The sequence below is a fragment of the Branchiostoma belcheri genome, unplaced genomic scaffold, assembly GCF_001625305.1.
Source record: "Branchiostoma belcheri isolate BF01 breed outbred unplaced genomic scaffold, Haploidv18h27 scaffold8, whole genome shotgun sequence".
NCBI classification, from domain to species: domain Eukaryota; kingdom Metazoa; phylum Chordata; class Leptocardii; order Amphioxiformes; family Branchiostomatidae; genus Branchiostoma; species Branchiostoma belcheri.
Window position 1 is genome coordinate 858,900 of NW_017804464.1, and position 20,494 is coordinate 879,393.

The following is a 20,494-nucleotide window of genomic DNA, read 5'->3' on the forward strand; positions in this document are numbered from 1 at the left end:
TACGAGTCTTTTTTTCACGGTATTGCTCAATACAATTTAAAGTCAAAATGACCACTTCTGTGCACTGAGCTAGATGGTGCGACAGGTATACGACTAAGGCAAAAGGTGGCGGTAAATGTTTACTTTGAAAGCTCGAGGGATTGTAATGAAAGCATGTTTGGAAAGTTCTATAATATAGCAGTCTGGGGAAAGAAATTATAATTACCTTCATGAAATATAGAGGTATTGTTTTTGGTATATACGTGTGTTTCCAGATGGCCCTTAGGTCAGGTTGTAATGGATATGGTTGGGTTCAGTCTAACCCAGAGTGAGAACGTCATTAATCACTTCTACATCTCGTAGAGCTCACTACTTTTACATGTTTATCATTACATGACCTCCTTGACAGCTTACCTTGTTACCAGTAGCTGTCATAATCAATGTGAAATATTTAAAAAATGACATTTACAGAAGATCTAAATATTTCATGGAGGTCTGGGATCTCCGAATTCTTGTTCAAGACGTAATGTGGCATTTTGGATTCCCTTAGGATCCTGGCCCTTTAAATCTACTACAAATTTGTCTTTCCCAGATTAGGCTCTTACCCCTTTGTGGTCAACTTTGAATGTAAGTGTTAGAATCCAGTACTACTTGTACATAATCTTAAAATGTACTGTTCTTTGGATTATCATAAAGTTATACATCTGTTGTAACTAGTCAATATGGTCCACTAAAGGTAAAGACAATTGCTGATAACTTTATGACTACTCTAGTCACAAACACAAAATTGTGACAAACAAGACAGCAAAGATAAATAAATAGATTGAACAAGCTTGCTTTAGAATTGTACATTTATGTCAAGATGTATATATGCCGCAAAAAATAGGTCAGAAATCTTATATTGGCTGGTCAAAAATTCATGCATACATGTTACACAATTACACTGATACAACTTCTATGTCAGTAATTAGCTACACACCCATATAATCTCCTCTTAACAAACCCATACATTAGGTCAAACTACACCACTAATCGGTAAGCAACTCAGTTACACAATCAAAACCTGTTTTACAATGAAAGGACAAATTTTACGTTATTTCTTCATCTATTCCGGAAATTTCCTGACCTGCCTCAACTTTCTGTAGCCTGGGTGTCAGCCATTTTGGAACTGGGCTACTTGCTCTCGCTTACTAGTTTTTTTTCTGGGTAGCAAAAGCAAGGAGCCCTGTTACAAAATGGATGGCACCCAGGCTAAACTTTCTGATGTCCACTGTAGTGCATGTACATGAGTGTATGAGTATGTCATTGGCCAAACATCATATCCAGATGAACATTTCTGGTATATGCTGACTTTCTGAGGCTACAGAATGGTCAACTGAAGTTTGGGAGCAGTCTGACTAAATTTAGTCCACGCCTTTTTATATGAATTTAACAGAAATTTGACTGCCAACCATGCCCTTACCTACACTCTATACAGGACAAAGCAGGAAAAAATCAGGACAGAATTGGTGTCTGGAAATTGTTGGCCATTTAAAAACCTTCTCACAGTCATAGAAAGCTTACAAAGGTAGGATAGAGTGACTGAACAGGTAAAGAAATAGTGTGAAGGAGAACATTGTACTGATACATGCGCATACATGTACTGTCATTCAAGTCTATTCACCATCACATATCAACAGTGCACTAGAGAACAGAAAACCTGTTGTCTTGAGTGAGATAAGTACTGGAAACACATAGATGTTACGTACATGTCACGTAAACACTTGTAAAAATGGTCTAGCTGTTCATTGATGTTTGCACATTCAATGTAGATGTCTCATTCAGTCATAGTGAAGACACGGTTTCCATTGGATTCAAAGACAAACCAAACTCTACTCTTGGACAAATTATAGACATTACTTCCGGACACTTTGAGTGACATCCACCACTCTTCTTCAGTGTCACTAAAATTAACTGAAAGAACAAGTCAACACTTATCACATGTGAAGGAACAAGAATAACCAGTTGAACATGACAAAGACTCATAAGGGTCACTTCTATATAAATGATTATAAGATAGTTCCCATGGTAAGACAACACTGTCCCTTGGCGGGGCCCCACATACTTGAGAGTTGACTCTGAAGAAGAAAAACGAGTGACAGATTTCACTCAAAACATCTGGATGTAATCTCAGTAATTCATCCAGAAGCAGAGTTTGATTTGTCTTTGAATACTGTTTGCCTTGATGTTTAACCTTCACCAACATGGTTCACATTGTAGTTTGGTCAGAAAGGCTACAAACTAAAAGGATGAAGTGTTTCATAGACTTGAGTAGGACATACAACATTCACAAAGACTAATTCAACAGTTGACTGAACTATGTACACAAATCTAGGATATGGCAGAAGTACATGTACTAGTACTAGTAGTAGTTAATGCTATGTACTGTGCAAGAAATCACACAAATTAATATTTGTTGTGTGCCTTTCTAAAATTCTGACATTTTCTGTGTGTCTAAATGGTACATAACAAAAAAGGCATTTCATACATTCAAAATGTACTTTCTTTCCATAAACACAAGTATATGCAGCAACTTTATGTTTTCACATTTTCAACAAGCTATAGGCTCCTGACACCTAGTCCTCTCCTCATATAGCCCAAAACCATGTACATGTTCATAACAGGAGTATTAGTTACAATTGATGACTATCATATTCTACACAAACCTACATGTACAATGTACATGTAGCACTTGACACACAGTATGCTCATCACTGGTGTGACCAAATACGTAGCAAGGAATTTATTGTTGCAATAATTATTACTCATGACATAGTAGCCTGGGTACCATCCAGATTTTGCTTGCCTCCACTACGCTGCAAAATCTGGATGGTACCCAGGCTATGACATGATAGAGAAAAAGGAAAAAAAAGTAGTGTATTTATTTACTAACCCTACAAAATCTAACCTCACACATACACACATTAGTCCGTAACAACCTACCTGGAAGAATCAAAATAAATTTCTGACTGGGAATTTTCTCAAGTCATTTCCTTCTTTTTTGTTGTTTATACAACAACCAGAAAATGGATCAAATTTTAAGAAAATTTCTTGAAAATTCCCATAATTATGTGGTTCGATACTCCATAAGTTTAAATCATTGTCAGTCTGATTTGTAATTATAAGAAGATACATGTAAACACAGTACCTATGGCCTACAAGTGTGTATCAACTGTAGTTCAGAATCAGTCAAACCAAACAGTTATGTGAACTGTTACAATGGTTATACTGTGTTTAAGCCCAAACCTGTCCACTAGGCCTTAATTTTGAGGCCAAATGTTGTGAGGTTTGTATCCTGACTCTGACCAGGGCTGCGTACTGGTACACAGTACCAGTACAGTACCAAAAAAATCTACCAGGTACAGGTCAAAAACACTGAATCACTACGTACCAATACTGTACCAATATAAATTTACACTACCGCATCGGACCTGTATCTGGACCTCTGTACCGGTACCTGTACCTGATGTTATGTTAACATGTACGCAGCCCTAACCCCATGTCAGTATTGCTAATTTTCGAGTGTACATCATACATTCCAACATCCCTACCTTTCAGGCTTCCCACACCTAACCCAAAACAACACAAAAAAAACCTCTGCATGCAGACTGTCCAGACTTGGTAGATGTAAGTGACGATGGCTGTGGCAGCTAGGAACTAGACGAGGAACGTCTGCAAAGGAAAGGGACAATTTACAGTTGTTATATATCTTACTTCAATACACAATGTCTACAGAATACAAAGAGCAACTTTGGAACTTCAAAGAAAAAAGGCTTAACAACTGATTAAACTAAAGGTTTGGGAGTTCCATAGATTTAAAGTTAAGAATTTAAAGGTACTTCCATGATGATTGCCAATAGAAACATGATGGAAACTATAAAACTTCTATTGGTCTTCTGAAAAAGTATGAATGCTACAGACCCAAATTGAATCTAAAGAAGACGGGTAAAAATAAGGGTCCAACAAATTTACATTCGTACTTTTAAGTTTTCTGGCTTTATTGTAGCTCCTTTTAGCAAGTTCTCTCCATAGTATAATATTAGCATTTTAAAGTATAATATACAAAACCAAATATCACATACACATTACACAATACTGCAGAATGTTGCTGGTGATGTTGAATACATTGGCTAACTACTAGTAACTAAACACATGCAGGGTTGTCACAAAATGTTCACACTTTGAACAGAAAATAACCATGCATGTGTCATTCATGCTGACATAATTCATCAGAAAAATCTTTGAATAAAAATACTATATATAAAAATGCATGTTGTTTATTCAGCTAAGTGACTTCCTTTTCGCCCTTGGTCTTGCTGTCCCACAGAAAAAATGTAGTACAACTCATTCATGTCTCATGTACACTTCATAATATCATTGTAGTAGTAGATACAGTAGGCTTCTTGGGGGGGGGGGCTACTGGTCATGTATGACTTGTGATGCTATCAAGCTGCATGTACATGTAGGAGGAGCCATCCAAGACACCTTCATGGACATTTTGCTATGGTAAATGTAGCAACTCTATGTACGGTAGAAATCTGTACTATTAGAAGTTATCACTGTCCAGATATCACATCATGTATGTATTGTATAACTCAGATGAAGTTACTGTTATCATAACAGGGTTTTTGTCTAAGAAGGCCACTTTTCCTCGGTTCCCTTGGATGGTCGTCTTAGACAAGCCTGACTGCACTTTGTGGAAGACAAACCTATTACACATAAAGAACATTTCCCATATGTAGACATTTTAGCAATTATCTTTTACGTCCTAACCAAGTTCCTTATGTTCTGCTTAACATTTAGACCCAAACCTTTCCCCAGAACTGGAGCGTGATCCGGAGTCACTGCCGCGCCGGTTGCGTTTTCTGCTCCCTGACCGAGAGCGCGACCGTGAGTGGCGCCGCTTCCCACGACGTTGTTCTGACCTGGACCTGAAATTTACACAAAAAGAGACATGCAAACCCACAAACTTGCAACAAAGTAACAACACACATGTAGTTCTATACAAAATGTATATAATATGGTTCTACAAAATTACTGATGTAACTCAATCTTCCATCACACATACTGACTTACTAAATGAACAAAGTTGCCTGATATCCATCCACACACAGGACTCAAAATACTGAAATTACAGCAATGGTTTCTGAACAGTTTTTAGTATGATCCATCCTTCTCAAAGTCTGATTGGTGCAGGAAAAATTTGTCTGTTGCAGGTAATTTCTAGTGTCACCAGTACAGGTATGTAGAAAAAAGTATTTAGAGCCCTGATACTAAAATATTCACACCCCTTACTTTTGCCATTCATTCTTATCAGCATTCTATGTGGTCAGTTTGGGTGGTCATGTAGATACTAGTACATGTAGTACATCATACATGCATGAGGGTCATAATAAGTTTCTGTAAGCTAATACATGTACTGAGAATCTCATGTTATGGTAATGACTTCAACAGCATATGACCCATACAAAATGTACTACTCTTGCGATAATTATATCATTCTAAATAATAAATAGCAACATGAATGCATCTTAATATCAACCATCTATAGAATTACATGTTCACTGCATTCTAATCTCACAAATGCCATTGCAACTATAAAACTTATCACATAATTCTGCAGAACAGAGAATGAAGAAGTAAGGACAGGTGATAACGACCTTTTTCAGTTACCATACCATTCTACCATGTTACCTGGACCGTGATTGGGCGGAGCTGGAACTCCCGGAACTTGACGACCTGGAACGACTTGATCGCGAGCTGGAGGCGGAACTTGAGCGGTGGCTGCCTTTGTGTGAGTTTTCCTCGTCATCACTCGACAACTGATACTTGGAGAGGTCTGCATCATCATCCTACAGTAAGGAACCAAAATTTCATTGTAAAAAAAGATATGTGGTATACAATGTACATGTTATTCTACAAACAATCATCTGCACTGTCAAGCCACTGTCACACATAGCAGAATATGGCCTCCTGAACACTACAGTACTCCCCCTTAGTTAGTAACCATGGTTCTGAAAAATGAACTTATTCCAATCTTCCCCACCTCATCTGAATCCAAGTCATATTTGGAGGTGTCTCCCCCCTCCTCCTCCTCCTCCTCTTCTTCTTCTTCTTCCTCCTTCCCAGCAGGCTCATCAGGAGGAGGTGTGGAAGATTTGCTGGTCACACCTCGGAATTTCTTCTTCTTTCTTCCAAACTATGCGAGGCAGAGACACTTGTACTTTATCAAAAAACATACCATTATCATATGATAGAGTTAAGACTTAAGAGTTAAAATGTACTTGAAATTATCTATAGTATAGGATATAAATTATAATGTATTGAATTTGAAATCAGTTGAAGAAGTGGACAAGTAAACAAAACAAAAGAGAAAGCCAAAAATTAGAAATGAGCTGACCTCATCATACTCTCCATCTGACTCTTCTCTCTCCACATACTCCACATCCTCACGCTCATTGTAACCTCCTCCGTACCCTAAAAAATATCAGTACAGATGGGAACAACAGTGTTAGAACTTAGAAATATGCACCTGCAGTCTGCATTTTATAGAGACATTTTCTACGTTGCACAGGAGAAAAATTAAGCAGAAAAAAAATCAAGTTGGGAGTACCAACACCTACATGTACATACATGTGTACCTACATTGTAGCATTCAGTCAGTTATTCTTCATCTTTACTGTGAACTCACCTGTGCGTTCCTCCATCCTCCCATATTTTGGTGCCTTGCACATGTTACATTCATTCCTCCTGGCCCAGTTCACGTTCCCACACCTACAAGAGTAAACAGGGTGAACCATCTGCCTAATGCTCAAACAGCACATGACTAAAAGCTACATTATGTAACTTTACAACCATACATTAAGTCAATTTTTTGGTCATTTCTTTATGAAGTAGGTACAGACTTGCAAAATGAGTTAAAATTATCAATTAAAATAATATAGAAACCAAACTTTTGGCTTACGTTTTACACTGCCAGTCATCAGCACTGAACAATCCTTTACTTTTCTCTGCTGCAGCCTTGCCGATCTCCACACCTCCGGTCCGGATAACTTTAGCCTTGGAATCTTTGTCTGTGTGAAAAGGGAGTGTGGCATTTTTTATTTTGGGCCAAATATTGTGTTTCCCGTTTTCCAACCGACCCTGGCAAAAAATGCCACCCCTAGCATAGCGAACGAGGTAGTTTTATGAGTATTATACACCTCGGGGCAAGTCTTTAACCCTTAATTATTAACCTTCCTTCTAAGTATGCTTATGACATGGAAGTGTCTGACTCACCTTTGCCACATCTGTTGCAGGATGTTCGGCGAGCGAAGTTCATGTTTCCACACCTACAGATGATAAAGACATTAAGTACTAATGTTACATGTATTTACATGCAATTGGTAAAACTGGTGAGATACCTCTGCAGTACCAAAGCAAACCATTAGTGGGCGCCTAAAAATCTTATTTCCTTGATACCTGGGCTTTGACCTTCAAGATCTAGCCATGGCCTGTCCAGTGTTTTCCGCAAACCCCTTTTGGGAGAGTCGACAGAAACGTCAGGAAAATCAGGCGATTGTGTGCCACAGGAAACTTACTGTGGATCGGAGCATATCCAGTCGCCGTCGCTCGCCTTGAACGCCTTGCCCGCGTCCTTTGTCGCACCTTGCACACCACCTGACGACATGGCTGCTCCAGTCACCCTTCTGGAACAAATCTGAGATGTAATACTCGATTTCAGGACACCGATTTCACTAAGAAGCTAAAAATTACTGAAAAGGTGTAAAAGTATGAAACATCTATTATATATCAAGCTCGAACCACTATAAAGTATAACGATACTAACGTTACCTGGTTTGTGGATCCTCAGAATTATGAAATAGCAGTCTATTGCGTTATTTTTTTCGGTACCTGTATGTATACGACAAAATTATTCGATTTTTACTCATTTGTCATCAGAACTGAAGAGCATAATATCTAAAATTGAGTTCTATTACATTTGTCTGACTGTGTTGGTGTTTATTTCGCATATATGCATCCCTATACGTGTAATTTAGTGGCCTTGTTTTCAGGGACAAAAAGGTCTACAGTAGGCACCTAACTTTATTACCGAGCTCTCGCGAGATTTTAGACTAATTAGATCTTCTAATTGTCCAATCAGAGACGACCACTGTCATGTGCTCGGCGGTAGCAATGGTACAGTCACAATCATGCAAATATTGCATAAACAAATCAAGTTTATTTTTAGTTGAAATGTTTTACGTCAGTAAGTGGCACAGTAACATGAAATACAGTAATTTGACTTCACAATCATTGAATAGAGTGCCCTTTTTGAGGGTTCAGACCTGTGAAAATTAAGTTCTGCCATAACTCGTGCCGTCATAAATTTGCATATACAAAATTTGCATACACATGACTACAGAAATACGGTTGTAGCCTGTGCTGAGGTGAGTGATACACTGGTTCCGTTTGTGGTGAAACACTTTTGATAAAAATAGGATCATCACAGTCTTGGCGCGATATTATTGTTAACAACATAACTGCTTTCCTCACACGAGGTGCTAGTTTTATCTTGCCATGATTTTTAGACGTAGGACGAGGTTTACTTTCCTACCTGTATATTTTGCGTCATCGGTAACTTGCAAGTTGGTCTTCAAAATGTCCCAAGTTTCAAAATTGCCACCTTTTGTTACTAACAAATTAATTCCAGGCAGCCCCGACGTAGTTGACCACAACTTACACATCTATGTAAGCCGGAAATTTCTTGAGGTGAAAAACAAAATTATGTTTCCTTATCTCCAAGCAGATGTTTGGGGGTGAAGATTGTAACGTTTTCAGACAGCCGCCAGAAAAGACCGGCAATCACAAAATATCCACCCAAACGTCTGCTTGGAGACGAACTTTTTCTCTTCATGTGTACACGGTTACACTTACAGGCATCAAATGAAATTTCAGAGCAGCAAAACAAGAAATATTCTGAATGAGGAAATCTGTTTGATATTGACATTTCTTAGCACATTTTGTCATCATTTTATACTTGAAGCACTTGAAATGGGTCCAAAACAATCTACTTGAGGCATCTCTTTATTTTCTGGGTACCACCCATAAATAGCTATAATACCACCCAAAAGAACCAAGTAAGATACAAAACAAGTAACCAACATCACATTTTTCCTTGAAATATCAGTAGACAGTATGCTCTGGGATAGGGTTGATTCAATTAAGCTGGTTTAACTTAAACTTTAAAGTGGACAAGCCTTCTCCACTTGCTGTTAAGCAGATGTCTTGACAATGTCCCCCTGTATATGCATACTGATTGATTTTGATTACCTTGTATTTCAGGCTTCCAGTCTTTGAGAGGTTAACAGTGCCCAAGCGACTGCCCTCCAGGCAACCGGATGATAAAAAAAAGGTCTATCCGCTACATGTGTAACTTGTAACGTGTAATATGTTTTCTCCATCAATGCCATCAGGACAGACTCCTATAGCATCAGGAAAAACTCTCCAGCCATGTTCAGGGTTGGAGAAGAACTGTAGAACAGGCACAACGGTTGACATGAACGCCTGTAAACTTGTGACAGATGAACAACTTGACAAAGGCCAACTTCAGTGCACTGAAGATGGTGCCAGTTCTAGAGCAATCTATGACACAGATGGAGAACTAGTCCAGAATGATGTAGAACTAGTCCAGAACAATGCAGAACATGTCCAGAATAATTTAGAACTAGTCCAGAATGATGGAGAACTAGTGCAGAATGATGGAGAACTAGTCCAGAACAACAGAGAACTACATGTAGGTGGCAACCTGTGTGCTGATCATGTTGTAAAGCAGATAGCACTAGCAAAGACCAAAGGTTGTGAAAGGTCTACTTTCGACCAAGGGGTTTCGGTGGGAAAAGTTTCAAAGACGACAGTAGAAAATGACAGCAGCTCTTCAGTGAAAATTGTGGGAGAAGTTGATCACTCAGGAGAGAGTGGAAGAGGAGGGATAAGAGAGCAGACTCCATCAGTGGAACAGGGAGAGAAAGAGATTTTGGATGTTGTTGGTGGCTTCCACGATGGATTATCCAACAGTAAGATGACTAAGTGCGCCTTCAGAGCTGTGGAATCTGCTGAGGGGAGCCGATCGGACACGCCGACCAAGAAACAGTTCAAGTCGGAGTTTAAGGGCACAGAAGAGGTGCGGACTTGGAGCCATGAGCTGCAGCAGGGGTATCGCATCCTTCGGGAGATCATGGTCGACCATTACAAGTAAGCAGCAGCCTTTTTTTATCCATTATTTACTTGTCAAGCCCATATCAAGTATGGCTGATATCTGCACATGCTGATCAAAACAGTTTCAACAGGTTAATCTATCAATCTATAACGTTACACTCATAATAATATAGCCATGTAAAAGCCGCGTAACACATAATTGAAGCTTGCGCAAGAGCTGTGTAAACTGCAATTGCACGTGGCTGCCTTTAGTGCATGACCACGGATTGCGATTATATAAACATCTACTAGTACACTCGTTTTACACAAGAAATGAACATGATTTACCGTAAACGAAAATTGGAACAGTTTTTGCACAGGTTTCAATCCAGAAATTTGTGGCTTTTAAAAACCCTGCCCTATAACTTGTAGGAACATCTCATGGCCGTTTGTGAACCCAGTGGATGTGGAGGGAGAGAACCTGTGGGACTACAATGACAGGATCAAACAACCCATGTGTCTGAGGAAGATCAAGGACAAGTTTCACAACAGGTAACCTGGGTTAAAGTTAAAAATTTTGTTTCAACACAAGGGACTGTTCTTACCTAGAGCTTTCGACCAGTCACTCTGGTCTTCCTCAATAGACTCGCTGACCAAGTGAGACTTGTCACATGGCTTCTCTGAAGTCTCACTGGGTCAGTCTACTGAGGAAGACCAGAGTATACGTGACTGGTGGAAAGCTCTAGGTGAGAACAATTCTTTAAAAGTTTTAACTTTTAACATGTAACTACCAACACAGATGAACTTTCATGATAACAGGTTAGCCTCAATTCAGCTGCAGAAACACAAACACAAATCTATAAAAAGAGCAAACCAAATGTATTTTTCTCACTTCACATGTTTATTGTTTCTTTCAATTTCAAATGTTGGTAGGGTGTGCCTCTCCAAGAATTACTAAATGGATAACTTCAAGTTTACAGACCCCATCAGTATGACTGAGAATGAATCAGTCAATTGATGAAATGATACGTGATAATCCCATGTTGTTCCACCAGTGATTACACCAGTATCACAGAGTTTGTAGCTGACATGCGGCTTGTGCTGGAGAACTGTTACCGCTACAATGGCATCAACCACTACGTCTCCAAACAGGCACAGAAGATGGAGAAAGTCCTGGAGCAAAAGCTGGCTCTGCTGTCCAAGTAAGCTAATACAAATCACAATTATTTCGTGGCTCTTTTATATTTGCAGTCACTTTTGTACCACGAACTGAACATTACCCTGAACAAATAATTTGCTGACTTCCTTTTGCTTCACCTTCCTTTACCCCAAACATATACATGTACATGATTGTGTAGATCTGGTAACATGCTCGGACCACAATTTTTTTTTTTACCGCGAATATAAAGTGATTTACAGTATTATCTTCATGATTTTTAATAACATTTGAATGTGTTAGAACAAAAGTTTTAACTTTAAAGCTAAACATGTAACTACCAACACAGATGAACTTTCTTGATAGTGAAGAAATTATCTTTAACTTTCCATTTTCCTATCTCCTAACAGGACCCTGAGGGAAAAAACAACACTACACATGACATCAGGAGGGAAGTATGGGGAGGATCCTGGGTCTAAACGTCGGTCTGTAGTCAGGAGTCTGCAGGTTACCCATGATCAGACTGGTTCTGTACTACTCACATACATCCGCACAGAGATAGAGGCACAGGTATGGCCAGCAGGTTGTTTGTTTGTTTATGTTTACATGTACATGTACCTCGTACAGCATCGCACCAAACAACAAATACATATTAACTTGCTCCAAACACCAATTAAATTTGTTGGTTCACGGATTTGCCCACTTCTTTTTTTTTCTGGTTTGCCAAAATTTACTATGAAAAGTTTTCAGGCTCAGAATCAACTCAAAAATGCTCATATTTTGTCCCTAACAACTGTTGAAGGGAGTAAGGGAATCTCTTCTCTTCAGAGTTGTTACAGTTTTTCCATCTATCAATGCAGTGGTTTGACAAAAGGCTTGGAATTCATTGTTTGAATTACAGACCAGACTGGTATGTTGACTTCATGGCATTTGGGGCTATCATAGGATGCCTAGGCCTGTTTTCATTTTTGTTTTTCCCGTCCCTTCATATTTTTTCTGAAAAAACCTGAGAACCATCAAATCAAATTGGTGTGACCTAACATAGACTCAAAAGATCCCGTTTTATTTTGTTTTTAGGAGAAGGAGGACCGCCGGCTGCGTGAGCTGGAGAAGAGAGAGGAGTGGCAGAAACAGCAGCAGGAGATCCTCGACTGGGAAAACAAACTGCTGGAGGAGACCCATCTCAAGGAACTCTGGGAAATACCAGCCATTGGTAAAAGAATGCTGTACTGTTAATGATGTGTTAATGAGTTGATTATGTATCAAGTAACAGGGAAATACAAATTGTAGTAGTATAACTTATACATTGTAATTATTGTTGATTGAGATTTTGTTATGATTTTGAAGACAATTTCACACTTAAAGCGTTTGAAATAGCCCCAAAACAAGCTATGTGAGGCGCCTCTTAATTGTTGGGTACCAGCCATAAATAGCTGGAACCCACCTACCATACAAAACAGGCAACTGGTTTTTATCAGAGACAAGCAACCATTTTCCTTTACATTTTTGGCCTCACACTCACAAATATAAGTATGCTATGGGATAGGATTGATCCAACATTAAAAGACTGACCAGAAAATTGACTTTGAAAATCCCATGTTGCCACTGACACTAACATTGCATTGGATGCCTTTAATATCTCCTTTTCACACTGCACTTTCCTCCACAGGCCACTTCCTCTGCCTAGCTCAGCAGATTCTCAACATCCCAGAGGTGGTGTTCTACGAGTTGGAGCGAGGCTTAGCCATGCCGCAGGCCAGCTCCACACTGGCCATGGTGTTCACCTACCTCCTCTGTACCCCACACCAACGCACAAAACTCCCCAAGAAGCCACACATGCCTTACTCTATATGGAACAAAAAACTCAAGGAAAGGCTTCAGGAATGGTATGATATTCTAGATGAACAAGACACCTATGAGGACGCAGCTGACTACATAGGTATCACGCGGGAGTTTTTCCATGAACTTGGGGAGACAAATCCGCTTGTAGATCAACAGTATCATGAGTTGCCTTTCAGACAGCGAGTTTGGATCCTGAAGTCCCTGTGCGACAACGTGTACTGGAGTGAAGTGGAGATACAGGAGACGGTGGACGGGCTGCCCGTGTTCGAGCAGAGGGAGGTCATTCTGGGGTACGACGCGGACGGGTGCGCGTACCTGCACTTTCCACAATTCTGTGGGGCTGACCTGCGGATCTACAAACAGCGGCCGCTACCGGTTCCCTGCCTGCTGAAGACTGAGAAGAAAATTAAAAAGAACCTAAATCAGTCGGAGACCAGCTCACAAAATGCAGAAACAAAGACTGAAGAAGAAGAAACAGACAGACAGAAAACTGCAGAAACTGAAGACGTGAAACATGAAAATGAAGACATTAAGGACAGTGAAAACAAGGATGATGAACATCAGGAAGATGAAGATCTCAAAGTTCAGTCATCAGAAAAGACAGAGTCAAGAGAAGGATCTCCTACAACGGAAGAAAAGGGGCAGGGGGATGCTGCAACTCAAAGAACATCTTCCACACAAGAGCAGACAGTCTCAGATCCCACACAGGCTACGTCAGAGCCAACAACAAGCGTTTCGAAGTCAAGGCATGAATGCAGCAAAGTCAAAACGGAAGAGACATCCGTGGAAAAGCTATCCGTGGAGCAGAATCCTCACAAAGGAAGTGGAGACGGTAAACTATTACACGAGGAGGTGACTACTGAAAGTGCAACAAGAGTGAAGAAAAGAAAACAGGTGAACAGAGACAGTAACTCAGCGTTAAGAGACAATGAGAGAGTGCACAGGGCATCCAAACGAAGGAAGGTTGTGTTGTCCAATAGCCAGGATACTGCTAGTCCTGGTGTAGAAGGGCTGCATGCATACATGTCTCCGAGACGCTCCAAGCGACAGAAGAATAAGGTGGAGATGTACACCACTCCAGACCACAGGCAGTCCAGTAGGAAACTCAGGGACAACCAGGCTGACACTGGTGCAGGGAAGGTCTCATCAAGTAAGAAGAAAAGGAAGAAGAAAAAGACAAAAGGTGAGATGATAGAAATTACATTTCTGTGTACCAGGAAACACTTTTTTCTATGTACCAGCACTGAATTCTGGTGAAGTAAAACTTGTCTGGTAATTTTCAATGTTACCTGCATCAGACAAGTTTTACCTGCACCATTCAGAGTCAGACTTTGAGAAGTATGGATCATACTAAAAACTGTTCAACTGTCCATTGCCATTATTCCTTGTATACTTCATAGGTGGTAGTAATTAATGCAGCAAATGAAAACCACATACATCTACAATCATTTGTATATAAAACTAGTACATGGACCAGTACAGATAGACATAAAAAAATTTTACCTGTACTAAGCTGCATATACACCCAGTATTTCCCAGAATGTTTATTTGCATATGCACCCTACTTTGTCGTTATAATTGTTAACGTATATTTCTACCAGACAAGACCAACAGTTGTAAGAGCACCAGTGTAGAGCTGGAAGAAGGACCAGAGTTCATGACAGCCTGTGAGAGTGTCGAGGAACTGAGAACTCTGACTGCACAATTTGCACAGCCAACTGCTGAAGATATCCTCAAATGCAACAAGGTTTGTTTGTTTGACAGTTCCAGTTCTGTCATCGCTAGCTTGATACTAGAAATGTGCTTGAAACTAGAAATGTGCTTCATGTCATTGTTATTAGAAAAGGTATAAACTTTATACTTAACTTTATTCTGTGTTTTGTGTCTGATTCCACACAGTTGGGGAAGTCTCCCCATCGGAAGCGCTCAGTGGTGGAGCTGCACCAGGTGCTACAGAACCTGCTGACTGAGCTGGAGCCGTGGGAACAGAAACTGGTCAAGGCTCGCACAAAGGCCAGGTGGGGGTTTTACTAAAGGCATCCAATACAAAACATATCTGATATTTACAATTACTTATATTTCTTAGCACAACTTAGTCATCATTTCATACTTGAAGTGTTTGAATCAAATTGTTGTAGCCCTAAATAAGTTACTTGAGGCATCTCTTTATTTTTTTTGGCACTGCCCATAAATAGCTAGAACCAGACTATGAAGTATGATACAAAGGAAGCTACTATTTTCTGTAAGCGACATCGCATTTTTGCCTCACAGATGTCAGTATGCTATGGGATAGAATTGATTCAACTTACTACGGGGTACATTAATAAAAGAATGACCAGTAACCTGACTGAAAGTCATTTTTTATTGCTATTTTGAGGAACTGTTGTGTTTTAGTGTTATTGGTGTCATATGGTCTTTATACATGTAGTGGGAAAATTTCAGTGTATCTGAGTCGGCACTTTTACTTTGCATTTCAGAAACAAACTGCTTTCCGAGTGGCGAGACTTCCAGTCTGCACCACCGAGCAGTGAGGAGGTCGTTGATGTTTGGGGAGACAGTGAAGAGGAAGTTATAGAAGCAGAAGATGAGGAGCTGCAAGAAGAAGTGCAAGATGAGCAGGAGGAGGAGGCTGAAGAAGACACAGCATTGTCTGATGAAGAATGGACCATTGGTAGCAAGCGATCAGGAACTGTAACTGTTGCTGCTAAAGGAGAGTTAGGCAGGCTTCGCCCAAGGAAGAGAATATGTACCAGAGAGACTGAAACAAAGCAGACAGTAAAGGTAGAACCTGCTGCAAAGGAACCCCTGTCTGTGTCGCGTAATATCTGGGACTCGTTGAAAGCTCCTCCTGGTCATTTCTCTGCCTCTGGGTCACAGCCGCAAACAGCGGCACAACTGCTCCTGTCCATGAAAACCAAATGCAGCGTAGCCTCTCCACAGCTAGCACAAAACTCTGTCACCGTTAACAAGGCACCGAGTCAGATGGTACACCTCCGCAAAAACGTGGACAGCAATGTCCCGCAAATAATCCAGCTGCAACAGGAAGGGGTAAGAATTCTCGGCCCCAAGAAACCCACTGTCACAGGCCAACACGTGAAGCAAATTCTGCCTCCTAACCAATCAGGTGCTGCAACTCTGAAGGTGCCGCTCGTTCAAATGTCTACCACGCAACAGACTGGTGCAAAGGGGGTCAAAGGAAGCCCCAAAGTGCCTCAGATCTTACAACTGCAAACCAGTGGTTCCAGTCAACCTATATATCTGCTCCAACAAATGAATGAACAAGGGCAAGTGGTATACCTCCAACTCCAACCTACCTCCAACTATGGAACAACTGCCTCTTCCAAGACAGTCACAGGTCTCTCAAACATTGTCACAACCAAGTCGGAAGGAAACAGTAACCTTGTCAGCCCTCAAATCAGTAGACCTAAATTCCAACCTGAAACTCTTACCTCACAACAGCATTCTAATCTCACGGTTAAGAAGTCAAACATTGATGCAAACTTGCCACTTTCAAACAAAGGGCTTCAGAACCAGGCGACTGCCAGGTTGTCTGCTACGTCAGTCCAACAACAACATCACACCGTTGTGGGTCAGCTGGGCGCAACTACAAGAACAATCGCTACAACTGCTGCAACAGCAGACGTTAAGCTTGCCTCCACACTACTGAATCCTGCAGTTCTACAGCAGAATGCTTCACCAGTTATTGTGAAACCCCTTGCTGCAGCAGCAGGGTCAGAAGGATGTCAAGTTGTAGCGCCGTTAGCCAAAGCCGTGGCACAGTTCAGACCAACAACTCCACAGCTCATGCAAGCAGGAACAAAAGTGGTCATATCTAACGTAAATCAGGCTCAGCCGGCTTTACAACAAAGGCTGGTAACTCCGCAACTTGTACAGAGAGGCTTGAAAATCGTTTCGGCAGATGCACAACAGAATCAAACCAGTTTACCTGCAGGAACACAGTTGATTAAGACAGGAGTCCCCACAGGTAAGATGTACCCGGTGACAACCCCTTTTGCTGCACAAGGCACGAAAGTTGTCCATGCATCAACGTTGCAGCCAACAGTGCAGCCTGTCGTCAGTCCCAACACCCCCCAGTCTCAGCCACGGTTGCAGCTTGTACAGCTGAAGTCTGTCCCCATACCTGGCCCTGGACAGGGAAAAACCCAGGGCCAAATTGCACGAACAGTTCCCCAGACCCAAAGCAACCTCGCTACAACTAACACTCCTGCACAAGTCATGCACTTTAAGTTAAGCCCAATGATGTTGAGTCCAGTGCACAGTGTGCCACAGAAGGATGGAGATGGATTGCCAAACGTTGCCAGTTCCCCAAGAACACAGCATTCTATTCAGGGTACAAATATTCAGCCGAATCTTCAGCTGACAGGCGGTACAGCCAACACAGCAGCGACAGCACAGCTCAAGTCAGTTGGCAGCGGACTTGTCAGCCAGCCATCACTACAACACCAGCTGATGGTCAGCCCTCCAGTGCAACCACTTCTTCAAAGTCCAGGGCTGGTGACTGCAAACGGGATACTGCTTCAACCGCAGGCTAAGCAGGAGGCAAAAATGGTCACTGAAAGTCCAACAGTTGTACAGGTCAGCCGTGGAGCGCAGCAGCAAATATTGAAACAACCTACACAGGGTGCCAGCGCTGACGGCGTTCCACACCAGCTAGTAACACCTGCTTCAGTCGGTGTCGTTAAATCCACCCCTCAAGCAATGCCCTTGCCTCAGCCAAAGGTGGTGTTTTCATACTTGAAAACAAATAATACTCCAGCAACATCGATCATAAGCAATGCCAATGCTGCCATCCAAGGACAGACTGTTAACGTACACACCAGGCTGGTAGCACCACCACTATCTGTGACAGATGGAAGCAAAAATGTGGGACTAGTATCGCAGAAGCCAAAGCAAAGAGAGGTACTGCCAAATGTTGTCAGCAAAGTCCATGGAGAAAATGTCCCACCTTCTAAGATACAAACTGTGTCTGTAAGTCCCGGGCAGGGGGCTGCCCCAAAACTTGTAGGCAGTCCACAAGGTGCTGCCCAAAAACTTGTAGGAGCTCCCTTGGCTAGCCCTCGTCCAGTGGTGAACCTTTCCAGTTCATCCATGCCACATCAAACTCGCACCTCCCCGGCAAGTCAGAACACTGTAAATCATTCAGCTGGGAGGCAGTCTACCCTCACCATCTCCCCCTCCCTGCTACAGGGTCTGCCGGTCCACACAGCAGGTGGGTTGAACTACGTCCAGCTTCTACTAAACCAAGGGGGTGTGAAGACCATGTTAGCCGTACCGGTCCAGGTCCAGCCTGGAGGGAAAGTCGTCATTCCGACAGGCACCGTGAACAGCCTGCAGACTACCGTATCGGCATCCCAGCCTCCCGTACGCGCACCTTCCGGGCAACAAACCGCAACATCACACCTTCAGGGACACGTGAACCAGCCAACGTCATCAGTTCAAGTACTGACACAAACAACACTGACGGGGCAAAGGCAGCCTGGAGGTAAAACATGTGCTCTGAGCTCCCCTTCCACTGGAACTTTAGCTGCACCAGTGTCATGCACTGGGATATCACCAGGAACTCCAAATGTGTGTCCTTCCTCTGTAGGGATAGAAACGAACAGAAGTACCAATGTTTGTTGTGTGGAGTTAGCCAGCACTTTTTCATCAGTACCTGTAAACCCACAACCTTCAGCTGGAGCAGCCACCCAAGTTGTGTCACGGACCATGAGTGTACCTATTATGAGCCCCAGTGTTGAGCAAACTAAGGGACATGTCGGTGTCTCCAAAACACATACCACTGAAAATGATACAAATACTAGTAGCCGGTAACAAAGTGAGTGTGAGAAGGTCAGACATCCACGTAAACAATAATCATAGAAATTCAAACTCTATTACTGGATAAATTATGGAGAAAACTTCCGGACATTTTGAGTGACATCCATCACTCTTTTCCAGCATCACTAGTGAACTAAAAGAACTAGTCAACACATCTAGTAGTTCATTAGTGACGCTGGAGAAGAGTGGTGGATGTCACTCAAAACATCCGGAAGTTATCTCCATAAGTTATCCAGTAGTAGAGTTTGAATTTTCTATGAGCAAAGCGACTCTAAGATATAAAATGGGCTTTCAAGCTAAGTGCATGACTTGAGTTTTATCAGTCATTACAATAAGGACTCTGACATTCTGATATGTAGTGATATTAGTGAGCTGTGACTAATGTACATCATGTTTCACTCTGTCATAACTAAGTAAAAAGGTAAAACTTAAGGCAAGTCTTTTTTAGGCTAGGGGCGGTGGGTTGTGTCTAGGGCACAGTTTTGGAAGACAGAGCCTATCCCTCTCCTTTACCTCCTCTCATGGCATCACTAGAAAATATTGTAAACGGCTCGTCAGTGAGGGAGGCTGCTTTGAAATCATTGCAAGGGTTAGATCCTGCTAAGTTATTCACTGTAGAATACTAGAAAGCAATACCCACAACTCGAAAAGGGTTTATAAACAAAATTCTATGCTACCTCAAAAATCCTGCAGCATATTCGAGTGGGGAATGTACAATGTATGCTACCAAAAAGCACCATGTGCTCTCAGGTTGTTTGTAATAGCTGCAATGTAGACAGGGTTAACTTGGGAAAATAACAGTACTGATAACTAGCCGACTAGTAAATTTGCTGGTGAAGCACTAAAATTCATCTATTTTGATGTCAGGTCTTTTGACTTAGTTATTTACATGTATATATGTGGAAGAGTCCATTTTGCTTGTCATGGTGTTTTTCTGTTTCGAAAAAGGCCTGCATATTTTGACTAACAGTGCCAGGAAGAAAGATCTACCATTGTAACCTTGTATTGTCAATACAATAACTTTTACCCCCACCACAAAATGTAAAAAAAGTTATCCTTATGTCACGATCATTTAACAAATGGAAAGTATTGTCTTTTTTTGAGTGAACTTACATGGGATCCAATGCTGAGTGTTTAGTGTATTTGGCTTAATGCATGATAATTTCTTTTCAAAATTGAGATGTGCATGATATGATCGTGGTTCATACATAGACTTGTGAGTAAAAGAATTCCCAGATGACTGCAAACTGGCTATGTCTTCATTTTTGTCATGACTATAACTACTGTTCAGGTACGAATTAAGTTCTGCTGATTTGTACAATTTTACTACAGCATATTTGTATCGGTATGTTTCCGAAAGAAGGGAGCGTATAAACTGTGTCAATCCCCCATATAGTTACATACGCGTAGAGATTGAATAAGCGTTTTTTTCATCATTAAACTGCGTCATTGAGAGGAAAAGAT

At 41.3% G+C, this 20,494-nt stretch overlaps 2 protein-coding genes across 6 annotated transcripts; one reads left to right on the plus strand and one right to left on the minus strand.

Moving 5' to 3' along the window:
• Nucleotides 1–812: 812 nt before the first annotated feature.
• Nucleotides 813–7,954, minus strand: LOC109486328 (zinc finger Ran-binding domain-containing protein 2-like). 4 transcript variants are annotated; one of them, XM_019790147.1, is made up of 10 exons: nt 7,852–7,954; nt 7,599–7,717; nt 7,297–7,349; nt 6,983–7,091; nt 6,710–6,792; nt 6,419–6,495; nt 6,065–6,217; nt 5,713–5,870; nt 4,830–4,949; nt 813–3,690 (listed from the first exon to the last, which is right to left on the minus strand). In XM_019790147.1, the coding sequence occupies exons 2-10, from the start codon at nt 7,685–7,687 to the stop codon at nt 3,669–3,671; spliced, it is 864 nt and encodes a 287-aa protein (XP_019645706.1). In that variant the 5' UTR covers nt 7,688–7,717; nt 7,852–7,954; the 3' UTR covers nt 813–3,668. The 4 variants fall into 4 exon arrangements, with proteins under 4 accessions (XP_019645706.1, XP_019645705.1, XP_019645707.1 ...); XM_019790146.1 differs by having other exon boundaries at nt 7,599–7,706; nt 7,852–7,938; XM_019790148.1 differs by having other exon boundaries at nt 7,599–7,706; nt 7,847–7,868.
• On the plus strand, nt 5,855–20,270 carry LOC109486246 (uncharacterized protein KIAA2026-like). Of its 2 annotated transcripts, none has more exons than XM_019789980.1 (10): nt 5,855–5,875; nt 9,343–10,251; nt 10,627–10,746; nt 11,250–11,396; nt 11,761–11,920; nt 12,428–12,563; nt 13,020–14,375; nt 14,794–14,939; nt 15,092–15,210; nt 15,670–20,270. In XM_019789980.1, the coding sequence occupies exons 2-10, from the start codon at nt 9,449–9,451 to the stop codon at nt 19,022–19,024; spliced, it is 6,342 nt and encodes a 2,113-aa protein (XP_019645539.1). In that variant the 5' UTR covers nt 5,855–5,875; nt 9,343–9,448; the 3' UTR covers nt 19,025–20,270. The 2 variants fall into 2 exon arrangements, with proteins under 2 accessions (XP_019645539.1, XP_019645538.1); XM_019789979.1 differs by lacking the exon at nt 5,855–5,875 and adding an exon at nt 8,384–8,447.
• Nucleotides 20,271–20,494: the final 224 nt, after the last annotated feature.

Excerpts from the sequence above, each read along its gene's own strand:
- LOC109486328 (XM_019790147.1), bottom strand. The coding sequence starts at position 7,687 with ATGTCGTCAGGTGGTGTGCAAGGTGCGACAAAGGACGCGGGCAAGGCG. Across the intron at positions 7,350-7,598 it reads TGGATATGCTCCGATCCACA|GTGTGGAAACATGAACTTCG; the intron begins GTAAGTTTCCTG and ends TATCATCTGTAG. Across the intron at positions 7,092-7,296 it reads CTGCAACAGATGTGGCAAAG|ACAAAGATTCCAAGGCTAAA; the intron begins GTGAGTCAGACA and ends CTTTTCACACAG.
- LOC109486246 (XM_019789980.1), top strand. The coding sequence starts at position 9,449 with ATGTTTTCTCCATCAATGCCATCAGGACAGACTCCTATAGCATCAGGA. Across the intron at positions 11,921-12,427 it reads GCACAGAGATAGAGGCACAG|GAGAAGGAGGACCGCCGGCT; the intron begins GTATGGCCAGCA and ends TTTTGTTTTTAG. Across the intron at positions 15,211-15,669 it reads AAGGCTCGCACAAAGGCCAG|AAACAAACTGCTTTCCGAGT; the intron begins GTGGGGGTTTTA and ends TTTGCATTTCAG.